The 19,161-nt window shown below is 54.7% G+C and overlaps 1 protein-coding gene across 1 annotated transcript in view; it reads right to left on the reverse strand.

Moving 5' to 3' along the window:
* JPH3 (junctophilin 3) overlaps positions 1–19,161 on the reverse strand; it is a 74,488-nt gene that overhangs the window by 42,811 nt on the left and 12,516 nt on the right. The window contains exon 2 of the mRNA XM_055411135.2: positions 475–1,252. Coding sequence (XP_055267110.2) covers positions 475–1,252 — 778 coding nt within the window. The remainder of the gene's footprint in view (positions 1–474; positions 1,253–19,161) is intronic.

Below are 19,161 nucleotides of genomic sequence, written 5' to 3' on the forward strand. Positions count from 1 at the left end.
CCTGTTCACTTGGTGCCATCTCCAGGGCCTGTGGAGGATCTGCCTCGGGCTGGGGTGGCCAGGACAGCTACTCCCTGCCTCCCACATCCCTGCAGCACCGGGCACTTCATGCCCGCCTGGGAATGCGGCCATGGGGGCACACACCTTCCTCTCAGCCAGCAGCTGTGCTATGCATCCTACTAAGAGAATGGCCAACATTGTTCTCCATCAAACACCAGCATATAAAACAAGGGAGAGAGGAAGGGCCGTTTGCTCCATCTGAGGGAGGCTGTTACGACCCAGAGCCTCCTCGGACCAACCATCTCCTTGCACCACCTCTGAGAACCTCTGAGGAACCCCAGGGTTCCACGGGGCACAGTTTGAGAAACAAACGTGTAGACACCAAAGCAGGCAGCACAACCAACCAGACTAGGTCCGGAGACCCAGAACCGCCCCGCGCCGCACCCCCAGTCACGCCGCCCCTCACCCTCCTACCTGGAGGCCGCGATCTCCGCCTTCTGCTTGGCGATGGTGGCCGCCCGCTCGGCCGCCTCCACGGCGCGGTCCACCTTCTCGCGGATCTTGCTGGCGCGCAGCGGGATGAGGTTCTTGCGCTTGCCGCTCACGAGGATGTTCTGCTTGTACTTGCCCTCCTCCTTGGTGCCGTCGGGGAAGGTCATGCAGCCGTAGCCATGCCGCCGGTTGCCCGCCCACTCGCCCTCGTACTTGAGCCCGTCCGAGCGCTGGCTCACGCCAAAGCCCGAGCGCTTGTCGCTCTTCCACTCGCCCACGTAGGTCTCGGTGGTGGTGGCGTCGATGTCGTCCTCGATGGCCGAGAGCTCGGCCTCGCCCTCGCCCAGGCTGATGGTGGAGTGGATGTCGCTGGCCGTGGAGCTGACCGAGCTCATGCCGGCCTCGCTGCGGAAGGAGCTCTGCTTGCTGCGCTGGCTGGCCAGGCTGCTCTTGGACTCCGACTTGCGCAGCTTCAGCCCGCTCAGCAGCGAGCGCCGGAACAGCCCCTTCTTCTTGCTCTTGAGGATCTCGGAGTCGCTGTGCGCCACCAGCACGAAGCCCCCGCGGGACACGGCGGGGCTGCCGGCCACGGCGGGGGAGGCGTCGGGGTGCAGCGCCGCGCCGTTGGTGTGCTCGCTGCGCAGGGAGTTGATGGACGTCCTCAGGGGCGAGCGGATGACCGCCGCCATGCCGTACGGGACACTCTGCCGCACGCCGTAGCCCTGGCGCATGCCGCCGACCCACTGGCCCTGGTAGGTCCCTGCGGAGACAAACGAGAGGGTGAGGCTCAGCGGCGGGCGGGGTGACGCGGCCGCCACGGTTCGCCCCGTCCTGGGGCAACTCGGCCAGGTTTACATGGAGGCAGACAGACCGTCAGCCCCCAGGTGGTTTGACGATTTCTATCACGTATCACGAGTGGTCATTATTTTGTGTGCTGTCTAAAGTATACCATTCTTTTTTTAAAATTTTTTATTAAAGGATGATTGCTTTACAGAATTTTGCTGTTTTCTGTCAAAACTCAACATGAATCACCCATCAGTTCAGTTCAGTTCAGTCGCTCAGTCCTGTCCGACTCTTTGTGACCCCATGAATCACAGCACGCCAGGCCTCCCTGTCCATCACCAGCCCCCGGAGTTCACTCAAACTCATGTCCATCGAGTTGGTGATGCCATCCATCCATCTCATTCTCTGTCGTCCCTGTCTCCTCCCGCCCCCAATCTCTCCCAGCATCAGAGTCTTTTCAAGTGAGTCAACTCGTCGCATGAGGTGGCCAAAGTATTGGAGTTTCAGTTTTAGCATCAGTCCTTCCAATGAACACCCAGGATAGGTATACATATATCCCCTCTCTTTTGAACCTCCTTCTCATCTCCCTCCCCATCCTACCCCTCTAGGTTGATACAGAGCCCCGTTTGAATTTCCTGAGCCAGACAGCAATTTCCCCTGGCTATCGATTTTACATATGGTAATGTAAGTTTCCACGTTACTCAAGGGTGGTCATTTTTAAAGGCCCTTCCCTCCAGTTTCTTGAAGCTGAATTCTGCTCCCTTAGGGCTCGGGGAGGGGGAGAGAGGAGTAAGAGTCCGATGCAGTCAGGAGTGAACCGCAGAGCTCCTCAGGCACAGGGGCACAAGGAAGGGTGTGGGAGAGATGAAGAAGCACACCCTAGGTGAGAGGCTCTAAACTGGCCTCGTGGGGCCCATGAGTGACAGAATAAGGACACAGAGCCAGGCTACAGACTGGGTACTGACGAAACAGTCTTGGAAGGTAGTGAGTTCTCCATTGCTGGAGGCATCCAAGAAGAGTTGGGAAGACCACCACACCTGAAGGCATGAGAATTGGCAGACTTGATGTCTCAAAGAATCCAAAGTGGAGACTCAGACACTCGTACCTGCACGAGCCCAGCAGCATTACTCACAAAAGCCAGAGAAAATGTGGTCCATCCGACAATGAAACATTGGTCATGCAGCCTTCAAGAGGAAGGCCATCCTGCCATTTGCTACAACATGGATGAACCCTGAGGATACCATCTTCAGTGAAATAAACATGTCACAAAGGACACTTGCTATTTGATTCCTCTTACAGGAGATATCCAGGAGTCAAACCAGACAGCCTGAAAGTAGATGGTGGGGCCGGGGCTGGGGCAGGGAATGGGCAATTATTGCTTATTGGGTACAGAGTTACTGTCTGGGGGGACGGTAGTCCTGAAAGCAGACAGAGGTGATGGCTGTGTGACACTGTAAGAGTGACTGACGCCACTGAACTGTGCACTGAGAAATGGTTCAAGTGGCGAGTTTTATGTTATCTATAAATCTTGCCACAATCAAGCTAAAACATCACAGCACTGAGCTTTATTCTTGCTCTGCTTATTGGCTGTGTGACTCTTAACAGGACGGGTCCCCATTTCTCATGCGTTAGGTAGTTGTGTAAATTAAATGACACTCCGCACACAGCAGGGCAGGGCTCCCCACCTTCGTCCATCCTCCCACCCCACCAATACCAACAGCTTTCCCTGCTTGGGGCCACAGCTGCCCATGCTGGGGCAGAGAGCCAGGACTTGCACCCTGGGTTGTGAGAAGGACGCTGGACTAGCCTCCTGGTCCTGGATGGCTCCTCCGCTCCTGGGTGGGTGGCTGTGGGAAGCTGGCCCTTTAAGGCCAGACCCTTCCACCAGACAGCGGCCTTCCTGTGGCCAGTTGAAGCTGGGAGCCAGTTGAAGCTGGGAGCCAGTTGCTGTTGCAGGGATCTCTCACTCCCAGCTTTCTGCCACTTCCACTTGTGGGTTGGGGACAGATAAAACACAGGACCCCGAGTTAAATCTGAATTCCACATGGACAAGTAATTTTTAGAGAATGTTACATGGGACATACTTGGCTAGAAATGATCAGACTGATGATCTGAAATTCAGGGTTAACTAAATGTCCCATGTGTTTGTTTGTTGAATCCAGCTGCCCCCCGCCGGAGTCTCCCAAGATGTCACCCCAGGTTTCTCTGGCAGCCCCCCACAAAGTTGAGGATGCCCTTGCATGAAGAGACTCAGTCCACCTCCCCACCAACACCCCTGCACCCCTCAAGGCAGGCTGAGCATATAGCTGAGGACACACGGGGGCCCAACACCCAGCCTTGTGGAGGTTGTGGGTATGGGGGTAGAGGGAGGAGCTAGGAAGGGGGCAGACACGGGATCGAGTTCCCAGCTCTACTCTTTCTGCATCTGTGACCTTGGGAATGTCTGCTTTAAGTTCCCATGCCTCGGTTTCCTCACCTGTAAAACAGGGAAGGTGGCTGTGCGGATAAAATGCAGTAATCCACGAAAAGTGCGGAAAGGTTGTTAATGCTCAGTAATCAGCAACTATTGTTCATCACTGTCATTAAAACCTTAGGGATACGTAAAACTGAATCCCTTTGCTGTACACTTGAAACTCACAACACTGTAAATCACCTATACTCCAATATAAAACAAAAAGTTTACAAAATGAAAGAATATTTGGTTAAGGAAGAAAACCTTAGGGATAAACAGCACTTTACCTGGCAGGTGAGGAAACTGAGGCTCAAAGAGAGACAGGATTCAACCCCAGGGTTTGCGTCCTCCCCCTACCAGGGCTCTGCACACAGTGAGGTCCTGCCCATCCTCGTCCAGAGGGCACCAGGCTGGAAGCCACACCTGGCATCCTGTGAGGTGCGGGCCACTTCCATCCCTGAGAAAATGATTGCCCACACTCCCTCCCTCAGATAAAAGGGTAAAAACAGGGAGGCGTCGGGATCCCTGTGCGGATCTCAGAGTCTGAACAACGTCCCCGCAGTCTGGAAGGCATCGTTCCACCTTCCAGACATGGACGCAGAGTCCAACGCATACACAGAGGCAAAGGCAAGCTGCAGCTTGCTCTGAGCATCGGCGCAGACAAAGCAAGGGTCCCAGGTAGAGATTCGAGCCTCCCTCCCACTCTGAGCTCCCAGGTCCTGCTGCCCTGGCCTTCCACAAGCCACGCAGTCCTGCAGAGCTGAGTCTGTTTTCACATCAGTGAAAAAGCTGCTCGGCATACTATTCCTGAATTCCATGATTCCAGAGGTCCCTGGACAGGTGAGCTGAGGCTGGAGAGTGTCAGAGATGTGTGCAGAGGGTGTGCCCAGACAGGAGCAAATGCTGAAGAGAATTCTCCGCACAGCCAGCCTCCGCTTTAAAATACACAGCCTCAATGGACAGTCCAGGGAGATAGCAGGTTGGTGGTCGCCAGGGGCTGGGGGAGGGAGGACGAGAGTGATGGTTATCAGGGTCAGGGTTTCTTTGTGGGGTGATGAAGATGGTCTGGAATTAGACGGTAATAACTGGCAGCAGAAAAATGAACAGAAGCAGTGAAAAACGGGCTTCCCAGGTGGCGCTCGGGGTAAAGAGCCCTCCTGCCAGTGCAGGAGACCTAAGAGACGCTGGTTCGATCCCTGGGTCGGGAAGATCCCCTGGAGGAGGACATGGCAACCCACTCCAGTATTCTGGCCCAGAGAATCCCACGGGCAGAGGAGCCTGGAGGGCTACCATCCACGGGGTCCCAAAGAGTTAGACATGACTGAAGCAACTTTGCATGCACAGTGAGAAACATATCAAGACAGAAGATGAACTGGTCATATTCTAGGTGATTTAAGCGGAATGAGGGCATCGGGGCTTTGAAACAAATGCCTGTGGTTGCTGGGGCCCTGCTGGGGCAGCCTGCCCAGCAGTGCTGGAGCCTGGGGCATGGGCACCGGGAGTCAGGAGTCCCGAGTTCAGAGCCGGGGCTTTCCACTTATCCCAGACCTGGGGTCCTCACTCCACCTCTCAGATCTCCTAATTCATCTGTGACATGGGGGTGACGACCATAACCATCCTCTAGACACATGGAGTCGTGGGTGTGGCCTCCTGCACACGGTGTGACGCAGGCTGCTGAGCCTTCCTTGCTCAGGGCGTGCAGTTTTATTGTATTTGCACTTTTGTTCCCAGTCTGAACACATTTCTGAATTCACAGCTGACGTCAGTAAGAAAAATGAATTTCGATATTTCAGAAATATTCTCCTGATCAGCTCTGCTGTGACCTGCTGGGATAGCTGGGCCCTGCTTCGGGGCTGGTCCAGATCAGAAGAAAGAAGACAGGCCTTCAGCCAGGAGCCAGCTTCCCCTAAAGCGGGGGCTCTGGGCTGGCCCCCGCTGGGCCAGGTCCTTTCTTCTCCTCCCACCTCCCTTTCTTGTTTGGGGACAGCAGAGGACGGGTTGAAATCAAACCCCTGGTTCCCCACGGCTGTTTCATTGAATCTGGTTGGTTATTGAAAAAGACTAAGTCCATCGTTTTGTTATATCCCAAGCAGCTTGCATGAGGAAAGACAGAAGCCAGCCCAGTGCAGAGAGAAGACCACGTGTGGCCCCAGCAGGGGCGCCCTTGCGATGCTGTGGGGTCAGTCTGGGTGGTGCAGACCCCAGGGCAGGGGCAACTTCCTGTCTGCACTCTGTACCCCGACCCGGGGCCCCGCAAACCCCCTGTGTCTGCCCCTCACAGGGAAACACCCAGATGAAGATGAATTATCCAAGGGGCACCTGGGGATGGGGGGGCGCAGGTAACCTCAGGGGGAGTAGGGTGGCACGCAGATGACCCACTCAGGGACTCTGCACATTGCAATGAAGATAAGGGATGACCCACATCACCCAGAACTCAGAACCAGATCTCAGTGGACCTCCCAAACGTGGCCTGTGAGATGCCAACTGGAACGACCCAGGCCTGCAGAGAAGAGCCAATGAGGTGTGAACACCAGCAGGTCTCAGGCTTGTGGGCTGTCCAACATCCCCCGAGCTCCTGGCCACAACCCCTGCGTTCCTGACGAGACTTCTGGGAAGGCCAACACTGTGCTCAGGGACCCACTCGAGGGCCACTGTGACCGTCGCTCTGGGCACACCAGGGACACTGGCGCCGTCTGGTTCTGGACACCACCAGGTCCAAATTCAAAAGCTGGCTCTGCCCCATGGCCCTCAGCCAGCGGAGATCCAGGCCTCACCCCCGCTGCCAGCCTCTTGGGTACTGTGCACAGTCTGCTCTTGCTGACTGATTCGGGTCTACCCAGAGCCCTCACGTCTCTCTCACACTTTTATTTTCTTACTCTGAAAGCCCTCCCCGGCCTTATCCACTGACACTCTTCCAACACGTTCATCACAGACCCAACGTGTTCACCTGTCAATGTTGTGATAGTTTCAGGGGCCAGCCTGGGGACAAGACAGGTCAGTCCAGCCAGACGCTGCATCCTCCAAGAGCAAGCCCTGGGCAGGATGGGGACTGTTCTTCCTGGGAAGGGCATGGAGCCCACGGCAGACGGGGGGGGTGGGGGTGCCCAGGCCAGGGCCCCATCCTGGAAGGATGCCCACCCATGGCACCTGACGGTGAGGTGACAGGAAAGAGCCCCACCTAGGGGAAAACTGGAGGGAATCATGGGAAATGCAGGGTGTGGACACCAAATAGTAATCCTCATCGAGATAAGATGCTGCACCTTCAAAATGAGAATCAAGTGCAATTTTTAAAGAAAAGGAAAAAAAATCAGGGAAAAAGAGTTCCTGGAAATTAAAAGTGTAAAGGCCAAAATAAAAATTTTGATGTGAGCTGGATGATAAAGTCAAGGAAATCTTTCAGAAACTAGAACAAAAAGAGGTAGGCAAAGTAGTGAGAGACAGAAAAAATTTAGAGCCATCCATGAGTCATGTAGAAGGCTTCAAATCTATATACTAGGAGTTCCAGAAAGCAAGGAAGGAAAATTACCAAAGATGTAAAATGGGAAAGTGTCCCAGAATTTAAGGATGTGAGCGTCCAGGCTGAAAGGGCTCCCCTGCACGACCAAGGAGAGAGACACAGGCCAAGTCCAGTGAAACTTCAGAACCTCGGTGAGCAAAGGAAGATCCCAAGTGCTTCCAGAGAAGAAAAAGAGACTTCACACGAAGGACTGAGAGCATGGCCTGAGACCCTTCTGTAGCAACACCGAGATGGAGACTTCGGTGGGGAATTTCTTCCACTCAAATTCGGAACAAAAATGATTTTCAATCTAAAACTACACATACAACCAATCGATCAAGTAATTAAGCCACAACAACTATCTTCCACGCATCCTTTCTCAGGAAGCTACTGCAGGATATACTCCACCAAAACGAGGAAGCAAACCACAGAAGAGGGAGGACACGGGGGTTCCAACAAACACGAGGGGAAACAATTTTATATACGCACACAAAAATACCACGGGTTTGAAGGTCCAATTATAAATGATTTTTTTCCAATGGTAAAAACTGAAGCGGTTGAATCCACAGATGCAGAACTGCAGATACTGTGCAACTGCATACACTGAGGTTGACTATCAATTATACATAGATTTTCCTATTTTTGGAGGGTTGGAGGCCCTCATCCTGACACTGTCCAAGGGTCAACTGTACATAACTTATAGCAAGAAATGAAAGAAAATATACAAATATGAAATGTGTGTATACTGTATATATGTAGAGAATTTGGTGGATTTGTTCAGGCAAAAAGCCGTATGGAGTAGTATTTTAGTGAGCATGTGGAAGGCAGGGAAAGAAATGACCAGCATAGTGGTGAGTATTCCTGCCTGTCATGTGGGAGACAGGGGTTTGATTCCCTGATGGGGGAACCAGGCCTTCCCTGGTGGCTCAGCTTGTAAAGAATCCATCTGTAATGTAGCAGACCCCGGTTCGATTCCTAGGTCAGGAGGATCCCTTGGAAAAGGGATAGGCTACCCATTCCAGTATTCTTGAGTTTCCCTGGTGGCTTAGGTGGTAAAGAATCTACCTGCAGTGTGGGAGACCTGGGTTCCCAATCCCAACCCAGGTGGAGAAGGGAATGGCTACCCACTCCAATATTCTTGCCTGGAGAATTCCAAAGACAGAGGAGCCTGGTGGGCTACAGTCGATGGAGTTGCAAAGAGTCGGACACGACTGAGCAACTTTCACTTCATACATTTGAAAAAATGAGGCAGTTACTAACTTATGCTGCACAGGAGAAGTACTTGAGTGAATATAGAATCAGTGCATCGCTTGCCCCAGTAATAAGTAATGCTTAACAGTCTTGTAATAATGACAACTCACAACGAATTTAACAGAAGCATTGTAACCATGCTGAAACAGTTGAAGGGAAGAGGAAGGGGGTTCTAAAAGACTGAGAATCTTTTATTTAAGTCTGTCTCGACTATACACGTAAATGTATATAGGATATAGGCTGTGCTGGTTCTTTGTTGCTGCACATAGACTTTCTCTAGTTGGGGTGTGTGGCTTCTGATTGTGGGGGCTTCTCTTGTTGCAGAGCATGGGCTCTAGGGCAAGGAGGCTTCAGTAGTTGCCACACACGGACTCAGCAGTTGTGGCTCGTGGACCAAGCTGCCCCCAGGCACGTGGAGTCTCAGTTCCCGGATCAGGGATAGAACCTATGTCCCTGGCATTGGCAGGTGGATTCTTAACCAATGGACCACCAGGCAAGTCCCAAGACTAAGAATCTTCACCTAAGAGTCCCATGCTGACTCTGAGGAAGTCAGTGCGTGTGTGTTCAGTCGCTCAGTTGTGTCTGATTCTTTGCGACCTAATGGACTGTAGCCGCTTAGGAAGTCAGTACCTAACAGCTAAAAGAGACGATGAACCAAGGAAGCACACAGATGTAGAAACTCGGAGGTGAGTCTCTCCGAAGACATGGCTGCAGGAGTTTAAAGTCGTAGTTCTGGGGAGCAGGAGGGGTCGGGATCCTGCTGATTTTGTTCTAAGCGCTATTGTTTGTGGCACCCACTGACATCTTAAACTATGGGCACATCATCATGATAAAGATTCAATGTTTCAAGGGGGATGAGACTTTCACGAGAAAATTCTCACAATAGTGGTCTTGTGCCTGTTTCCCCAGCTGCAGAAACTAAGCCTCGGGATTTGCGTCTCGTGGGGGCCCAAAGGTGAACCTGCTCCTCACAGAGGACGCTGACCGGGAGGACACCCAGCCCTAGTATGTAGCAGGTGGGTAGAGGAAGTCGCAGAGGAAGCCCAGGTGGCAGGTCGGTGGAGGTCGTGGAGGGATGGAGGGGACAAAACTCCCTGAGAAGGCATCAGCTATGTCAGATGACAGGCAGGAAAGGTCAGTGACCTCAGAGGCCATGAGCATCGGGTGCAGGTGACGGCCATTCCCACGCTGAGAACAGGACACAAGCCAGGAAGCCACCCCAAGGCTGGGAGGGGCTGAGAGCAAAAGCAGAGCCCGTGGAGACCAGCAATTATGGGCCCTCGGGCCATCCAGAGGGGAGGGGATTCAGGCGTGGCTGGCCTTGGACCAGGGAGCCACCCAGGCAGGCCCATCTCCACAGTGGGGGCCAGGGTCCCCAAAGGCTGGGGGAGGACCAGGCTCAGAGCCAGCCTCAGCCAGCATCCTAGGTCGTGCCCACCCAACCGACTTCACACCAGCATTGCTCCTTCTGCACCACACATCTTTTACTGTCTCTTTATCCACTCATCCTGGGAAGGTTTAGGTTTGTTTTTTTTTAAGATGAATAAATGCTCTATTTATCTGTTATCAGACATTTCTTACAGATTAAAATAGAAAAAGCTTAAAAAAAAAGATTAAACGTCAAGAGGGGATGACAGAGGATGGTTGGCATCACCAACTTGATGGACATGAGTTTGAGCAAGCTCCGGGAGTTGGTGATGGACAGGGAGGCCTGGTGTGCTGCAATGCAGGGGGTCACAAAAAGTCAGATACAACTGAGCAACTGAACTGAACTATAAAGTCTACAGAAAACCGAGTGCAAGTACAGACACACAGGAGTGTGGGGCATGTATTACAGTCAGTGAGCCAATACGGACACATCTCAGCACCCCTGGTGTGGCCCATCCCCTGATTCTGGATAAATGTAACATGTATCTGCCCTTAATGAGACATGCAGAGTGTCTCCTTGCCCTCAAAACCCTCTGCACTCAGCCTGCTCACCCTCCCTCCCCAGCGCCTGGCCACCACTCAGTTTTTACTGTCTCCACAGTTCTGTATTTCCAGAAAGTCATGGGGTCGGACTCAGTATGAAGCCTTTTCAGACTGGCTTCTTTCACGCTGCAACACATACTACAGACCTCCGAGCCTTGTGTGGGCCTGAACCATACTGTGTCCTTCACTCCAACTCAAGGGTACCTTTTAAGTTTTGGTGATTACGAATAAATGGAAGGTCTTTTCCACATCAGAAAAACAAGAGATGGGTCTAACCTCAGATGAACGAACACTGTTAAGTGAAGTGAAAGTTGGCTCAGTCGTGTCCAACTCTTTATGACCCCATGGATCATACAGTCCATGGAATTCTCCAGGCCAGAATACTGGAGCAGGTAGCCTTTCCCATCTCCAGGGGATCTTCACACCCCAGGGATAGAACCCAGGTCTCCCACATTGCAGAGGGATTCTTTACAGCTGAGCACTGTCAAGTCAGGGTTCTATTGAACTTCCCTTCACTGGCTGCCTTCTCAGTTGGAGGCACCAAGAAAACCCTCCAGGGCACTCGGGTCGGGAACCACAGCCACAGCGTCCAGGGACACCGTCTACGGACATCTGCTGAGCTCTCACCATCTACAGAAGGCCAGGACCTGTCATCACGTCAGGAAGCTCAGAGCAATGTGGTGACTTGTCCGAGGCCACACAGCAGGAAGGGGTGAAGATCTGAACCTCCCTCCTCCGCTGTCCCCAGAGCTGGAAGGGGCTATGGGGATGAGGGGCCGGCCTACCCCCGGCACCGTCAGCTGACGCGTGCACCTCTGGGGCAAGTCTAAATAGCGGCTGGTCTCTAGACCCCAGTCAGCGGTCCCTTCCCTGAGCTTGGTTCCCTCTGGGCTGCACTCCCTGGGGAGAGCCCCTCTGCTCGCCTGTCAGTCACCCTGACCTCCCGGGGAGGGCAGAGCTTCTGACCTCCCTGCAGAGTGCTCACAGCAGGCCCCAGGGAACCACTAGGGAGACACTGCCCATTTTACAGACAGAAAAACTGAGGCGTGATGAGGTTAAGGCTCTTGCCCAAAGTCCTGAAGCAAGCGGCTCAGCTTAGGACCCCTGCCACATGTGCCGGGTTCTCAGGCCGGCAACCTTTCTCCACTGCCCAACAGAAAACTCTGAGGGGTCTGCATCAAAGTACACAGCCTCCAGCTCCCACAACACCAGGACCCCTGGCCCAGTGGTCCTCACTCAGGGTGGCAGGATGACTCACCCCACAGGAGGTCCCTTTAGGATGCAGCTCTGTGCCCAGCACTAAGGGGCTGGCCCTGGGTGGCAGGAGGACCCTGGGCTTCGCTCAGAAGTGGCGGCTGCTGCTTCTGACCCAGTCATGTCAAGTGCAGCCTCCTCTCTAGGGTCAATGGTTTCGAGGCACAGGCTGGGGAGATCTGGGCAACCCTCCCGTAGCTTCCAAGTTTCAGCCCCACCTCCTCTTGGGCCTCAGTGAGCAGGGACCGCCCCTGCCCACCTCTCCTGCCCCTCCCCCTGGGCCTGAACAGGGGAGACAGGAATAGAACGCAGAGTTCCGAATCCTGCCACCCAGGAAGTCTCCTTCTGGGCCCATGCCTCCCTCTCTGGTCACCCAGGGGATATCGTGATTCAACTGCAGAGGCCGGCAGAGCTGGCCTCAGAAGTGAGGGGTTCACGGAAGCAATTGTGAGGTATGGCAGCAGGGGGCACTGGGCAGGAGTGGGAGGAGGAAGCAAGGGAGCCCCCTCCTCGGGGAGGGCCCTTCACCAGAGTGGCTGGAAGTCAGGCAGGTCTGAGCACAGATCCTGGAAGGATGATGCGACCTGAGCCTCTACTTCCCCATCTGCAAAATGGGGATAAAATTATTTCCCCTCGGGCTAAAGAAAGGGGGAGGAGCCAGGAGCTGGAGCCAGACCGACACTCAATGCCTCCAGAGCTGCCCTGAGACACCTGACGTGGCTGTGACTCTGTGGAGGGTGACAGTGACAATGTCCACCCTGTGGGACACTCAAGGGGAGAAAGTGGATTTGTACTTGCAAAGCGCCTCACGATGGTGCGTGGCAGGTTCTGCATTAAGTACATCACATCAGAAGCCACGATTGTCTAGCATGTGACCAGGCAGAGGACTTGGGGGCCGTGAAGGACAGTGGTGGCCGTGGCTGCTCTGGGCTGGGGTCTCCGACAGCATCCGCAAACCAGGACCTCAATGAAATGCAGATTCTCGGGCTCCCCTGGGTCCTTCAAAGCAGAAACTCTGGGGGTGGGCAGATCACCAGGGCTATAACACCCTCTGGGTTTCTCAGCACTTGAGGTCAAGAACCCAGGTTGTCCTTTGAGAACCCCTGCAGGACCTTAAACTAATGGCTGATGCCCCATCTACCCAGAGACGCTGATTCAGCGGTCAGAGGCAAGGCCTGAGCAGAGGTGGGTTTTAAAAACCCGACGGGGACTTCCCTGGTGGTCCAGTGGCTAAAACTCCACACCCCCAATGCAGGGGGCCTGGGTTCGATCCCTTGTCAGGGAACTAGATCCCACATGCCGCAATGAAGATGGTGCTATGACTGAGACTCAGAGCCGCCAAATAAATAAATAACCACTAAAAAAAAAAAGCTTGCCTGTGATTCTTATTTTAGGACCAATAACCATTTTCTTTGTTACATTACATTTTTTGAGGACCAAGCTTTTGCTGAAGAGCTGCCAGCGGTCAAGCTCCCAGCCTCCCCCCGGGCCGCAGCCTTTGTTTCACACTCTCGGGGAGCCCTGTCGGCTCTTCTCAGGGACAAACGCTGCACACACACACACCAGACACCCCAGGACCACGGCCTAGGTCCAGGCTGCAGGCCGAGCACCTGGGGCAGGATGGCTGATTGGGGCTCAGGCTGGTCAGACCCCTCCGAGATGTGACTTGAGCTCTGAGCCACTGTCACAGGAAAACACCCAAGTCTACCACCAAAAGCAGGGGCTCCCACACCCCTGCCAGCCTGGGCCCTACTATGCAGGGCTTTTTCCAAAGCCCTCAAACGTGGAGAACAGGCTCGCTGGTCACGCTCAGTGTGAGAGCCTCCCCAGGATCCCTCCCTGTCCCCTCCCCAGTTTCCTGTGGCTTGGGGACAGCCCCTCCTCTAAATGACCAGTTATCCCGACCCATAACCACCAGACACCTTCTGAGTACCAGGGGCTGAGGGTATAGAGAACAAAGAACTTCATGGACCTGAGATTTAGGGGGACAGATTTAGAGACAAATGAACCGCACCCTGAAGAAAGCTAGAGCAGGGCGGCAGGGGGTGGGGAGGGAGGAACATGGGTGTGGCCACCTGCTGGGGGCGACACTGAGCGGTCTCCACGCTCGGCACAGACCATGCACTCAAGAAATGATTTTCTCCAAACACAGACTTCACCACGTCCAGGAACAGATTTCCAGGTTTGGGTGAGGGGTGGGGGGTTGAAACTCTTTTAAAAAGAAGCTGAAATGTAAAAGGGTTCAGACGCTCTGGAAAACAGTCTGGCAGTTTCTCTTAAGTGGAGAGGTCCAGCCTGACCCAGCAATTGGGTATCCTGGCTTGATACCCAAGAATGAAATGAATAAAACACACGTCGACACACAAAGCTGTACAAGAATGTTCACACAGCAGTACTGTGTGAGACAACCCAGAGGTCCATCCCTGGATGACTGGATAAACTGAATGCGCTCCTTCCATATGTGGAATACTACCCAGTCTTGATACCCACATGGCCTGCAGTCAAGCTATGACATGGACGGACCTCGAAAACAGTACAGGGAGAGAAAGAAGCCAGAGAGCACAGGGTTCCAGCTCCATGACGTGTCCACGGTGGACAGATCCGCAGAGACAGAGAGCAGATTCCTGGTTGCTGGGGGCTAGGGGATGAGCCGGGGTGATGACAGCTGTGCACAGGGCTTCTTTCTGAGGTGATGAAAATGCTCTAAAATTGACTGGTGATGGCTACGCAACTCCGAATATACTAGAGGTCACACAATTGCATGTCTTAAATGGGGGAACTGTGTGTTGTATAAACTGTAGCTCAAACTATAACAAACAGAGCCTCGGTCCGCAGACAGAGGCCCTGCAGTCTGAGCAGGGTGGGCCCCGGGGGAGAGCTGGCCCTGACCTTCCTCTGCCTTGGGGAGGGGCCTGGGGGGTCTCTGCATGTCCTGCTCCCACGACAGGCATCACAGCTCCCCTGACCACTCCAATGGGGACATGACCACTTTCTGTGAAGGCCATGGAAAAACCCTCTGATTACTGGGTTTCATGGGGGCCCCCACAGACAAAGACTCCCAGAAAGACTGCTCTGCAGCCCAGGGGGCCCCACAGCTGAGGAGTATTTCCAAACTGTGCCCTGAACTTCCACAGAATACCCCCAAACCCAGAGGCCCTGGCAGCAGGTAGGGTGGAGAAGGCTCCAGTCAGGACTCCCCTCAGGACATGGAAGTGGGCTCTCTGATTTCAGGCGATACATCTGCTCCCGAGGTGGGAGGGCTGGGGCAGGACCCCCAACCCAGGATCGGTGGGCTCCCAGGGGGAGGGAGGAATTGGGGATTGTGGGGGAAGAAATTGTATCCTTATTTCACCAGCAGCAACCGTGGTGGTGGTCGCCAAACCCGGGACTCTGTCACCCCTGGAAACGGCACGTCCAGTGAGGGTGGCTGCAAACACTCTGGAAGAGTGTTACACCCAGGCCTGCCGGCTGGAAGGCTGAAAATGAGGCTCACATGCCCACCTGTCCGGACGCTGGAGTGGCCAGCCAAGGAGGGGCCCGGGCCCAGGCCCGGGACATGTGGCACCACTGTCCTGAATCTGCCCCGTGGACCCCAAGGGCAGAGGGGGAGCAGAAGAGGCCCACATTGTGTCCACTGGCCAGTAGACCCCTCCACCTCCACCGCCCCAGGTGACTCAACGCCCGAGGGGCCTGGGGACCTTCCGGAGAGGCAAGGGCGCTGAGAGGACTCAGGAGCCCCCAGCACTGCCCCCTGCAGCCTGACTGGCCCAGGCTCAGAATCACCCCTGATGACCCTCAGGCAGCTTGCTGGGCAGGGGTCCAGGCCTGGGGTCCTCCTACAGGATGGCCCAGGGAGCGGCTCCGGGCAGAAGGAGGGGGTGTCCCCAGGTTGGGGGTCCTGCTCCACAGGGGGGTGAGGCGGCCCTGAGTTTTCACCCCAGGACTTTGGACTAAACTGACAGCAACTCAAGTGGGATCAGGCTGTGGGCTGCTTGGAGAATGGGGACCCAGTTCTACCGAGGGCCCCTCACTGTCTGGAGAAGGGAGTGCAGGGCTGGACACTGAGGCAGGGGTGCCTGCCTGGGGCATGGGAGCAGCCTGGCCGCCGGCAGTGGGACAGACCACCCACCCTCGATCACCCCCGGCCCTGCTCAGGCTGCTCTGGGCTATAGGACAGCCGGCCTTAGGGGACAGCTGCTGGGGCTTTACGGGAAGGTGCGTGGGAGGGGCTGAGCGCTGGGCTTCTGAACAAGGGAGGACTGAGAAATAACACGTGTGCCCTTGGTGGGGCGGAAGGGCTCATTCTCCTTTGCTGCCCCCACGGCCCGCCCCCAACTCCCTGGCTCTTCCCCCCCAGCCTTGCCTCTCTGCCCTCCCTCTCTCTCCCCTGCTCTCCCCACTTCCTCTCTGTCTCTCCACTAACAGTCACTAACACAGCAGCCTCCAGCCCCGAGAAAACCCTGACTTCTGCTGTATTTCTGCCGCATTCTCTCGGGGACTCATAATTCACTTCCTCCACATTTGGGCCCAGCCCCATGAACACAGCCGTTCAGGCCCCCACGCAGGGTGCACGGGTCCCCAGTCTGTCTGGGCACCGTGGGATGCTGGGAGAATCTGGCTGCAGACTGGGACCTTGGGCCCCAGCGGGTTACCTCCTGGCTCGTTCCTCCTGACTATCCGGTTGGTTCTGTGCAGACAAAAGAGTCAGGCCATGGGCCCCATGCACCGGATGGGGGGTCTGGCCCCCAGACACGGCCCCTTGTGCCCAGCCAGACACAGCCACGCTGGTCCCCCACTCCTCAGCCGTACTTCCTGGGGCGGCCTCGTTCTCTCCGCCTCTGGGGGTGATTAAACATCTCCTCCTTGTGCACCTCTGACACCTGCCTCTCTCCTGCCACCCTCAGGTCTCTGTAGAAAAGCGCTGCCCTAGAAGGTGTTCCCAGATGCCCAGACATCTGCTGGTCCTGTCCAGGATTTGCTGACACAGGTCCCCACCCTGTGCAAATGCACACCCCGCCCTGGGGCTCTTGGACCCCTCTCTCCCCCGGGTCTAGCTCACTGCCCAGCATAGTCAGTGCTCAGTAAATACCTGCGTGGGTCCCCGCTTCCCCACAGACACCACTGCCGTTCTCTCTTGGCTGGAAACACGGCGCCTACATGCAACCCACCAGAGCCACCTCACTGCGAAGGAGACAGGACCGCCTGGCCCCTTAGCTGGTGCACTGAGGTCCCACTGTTTGCTGAGCCCCTGCTGTGTGCCTGGCACTGTGCTAGATATTCAGGCCAAGAGAAAGGCACCCACAATGTATTTCAAGGCATCTGTCACCCAAGGGGGCGGCAGCATGCCAGTGGGCACCCTGGGGGTGGCTAAGAGTCAGGTGCTTCAGTTTAAGTCACTGTGGTATCTACAATACATTTTAAAAAGAAAAGCTTTTTGGAACAATAAAAAACAACTGAACAATAAGAAGACAAATAACCCCATCTTAAAGTGGGCAAGGATCTGGACAGACATTTCTCCGAAGTCTCACAAATGGCCAAGAAGCAGGCGAAAAGATGCTCAACATCACTGGTTATTAGGGAAACACAAATCAAAACCACAGTGAGACACCACTTCACACCCACCAGGATGGCCAAATCAAAAAGACAGATATAACAGATGTTCGAGAGGAGGTGGAGGGATTGGAACCCTCATACCCCTGCTGACAGGACTGCAAAACCATACAGCTGCTTTGGAAGAGTCCAGCAGCTCCTCAAAGGGTGAAAGACGGTTACCGTCAGACCTCGCAGTTCCACTCGTGGGTGTTTACGGGAGAATGGAAAACATTTCCACATGAAACTGTGTCCACAAATGTTCACAGCAGCACTACTGACAACAGTCCAGGGGTGGAACCAATACAAATGTCCATCGATGGATGGATGGATAGACAAACCGAGGTCTATCCATATAGTCGACTGTTAATCAGTCTTAAAAAGGAAAGAAGGGGCTTCCCTGGTGGCTCAGTGGTAAAGCATTCACTTGCCAATGGAGGAGACACGAGTTTAATCTCTGATCCCACATGCTGTGCAGCTGAGCCCGTGCTTTAGAGCCCAGGAGCTGAAACTACTTTAGCCCATGGGCTGCAACTACTGAAGCCCACATGCCTAGAGCCCGAGCTCTGCAACAAGAGAAGCCGTCCCAATGAGAAACCCGTGGAGCGCAACTAGAGAGTAGCCCCTGCTCACCACAACTAGAGAAAAGCCCACATATCAGTGGAGACCCAGCATGGCCAAAAACAAAGTAAAAAATTTTAAACTAAAAAAGGGAATGAACTTATGATACGTGGCATGTGGATGGACCTGGGTGCTGAGTGAAATAAGCCAAACCCAGAAGACCACATGCAGAGTGTAGGATTCCATCCACATGAAATGTCCGGAACAGGCAGGTCAACAGACAGCAGAATAGGGCTTGTCAAGGGCTGGGGGTGGGGGGCAATGGGGAGTCACTGCTTAATGCAGAACAGGGTTTCTTTTGTGGGTGATAAAAATGTTCTAAAATTAGGCGGTGGTGACAGCTGCACAACCTTGTGAACATTCCTAAGAGCACCGAATTATGCACTTTAAAAAAGTGGATTTTATGTAAATTATATCTCAATAAACACAATACGATTTGTCTTCTCTCAGGGTGCAGGCGTGACCTGGAACCACCTATGGGATATAATAGGATAAGTGGGGAGGATGTGAAGCACAGAATGGGGGCTACCATCCACCCTTGGGCTTTGTGAAGGGTCTACAGCAGCAATAGCAGCTTATTCATGGAGCATCCATGGGTACCAGGTGCGAGCTCGGAAATCTTCGCCTGAGCTCATGCACCTTCAGGAAGGCCCACACAGGCCTGTAACCGATGGCCTGAGGTCTGAACTCAGCCCTGTGCTCTGTGATTCCGTGGCTTCCAGAATCCAGCTCTCTCTCATGACTGGGGCAGGTCCCTCTATCCGCTGTCCCTGCTTTCCTGGTCTGTAAATGGGCACACCTTGTGGGAGTGATCAGATGACCTAATGGAGGAAAATGGTGGCCACGTGGACTGGACAAGCAAAGCCCAAGTCCTGGGGCGCCTCTGCTCCTGCTGTCCTCCTGCCCCCCCGTCTGTCTTCACCCCCACCCTCCTCCTCCTCCTCCTCCAATTCGGAGTCCCAGGGCCCCTCTGGGAAGACGCCTCCCCTGACTTTCAGCATCACCTCCCACAGGATGATGTCCCCTGAGACCCAGACTCCCAGCCCTCACCACACCGTCCTCACCCGACCCCACATCCACTCCTCCCTGGGTCCCCTCAGCCCCCAGTTCCCGGGCACTGTCTGTCTGCACTCCACCACCCTGCTCTGCCCACCTCCAAACTCCCAGGCCTCTGGTTCTCCCCTGCGCACTGTCCCCACCCAGACCCAGGCCATCATCCCCTCCCTCCCGGACACCTGCATCCCTCCCGGGG

The sequence above is a fragment of the Moschus berezovskii genome, chromosome 22, assembly GCF_049115385.1.
Source record: "Moschus berezovskii isolate FMDL1 chromosome 22, NW_MosBer_1.0, whole genome shotgun sequence".
Lineage (NCBI taxonomy): Eukaryota > Metazoa > Chordata > Mammalia > Artiodactyla > Moschidae > Moschus > Moschus berezovskii.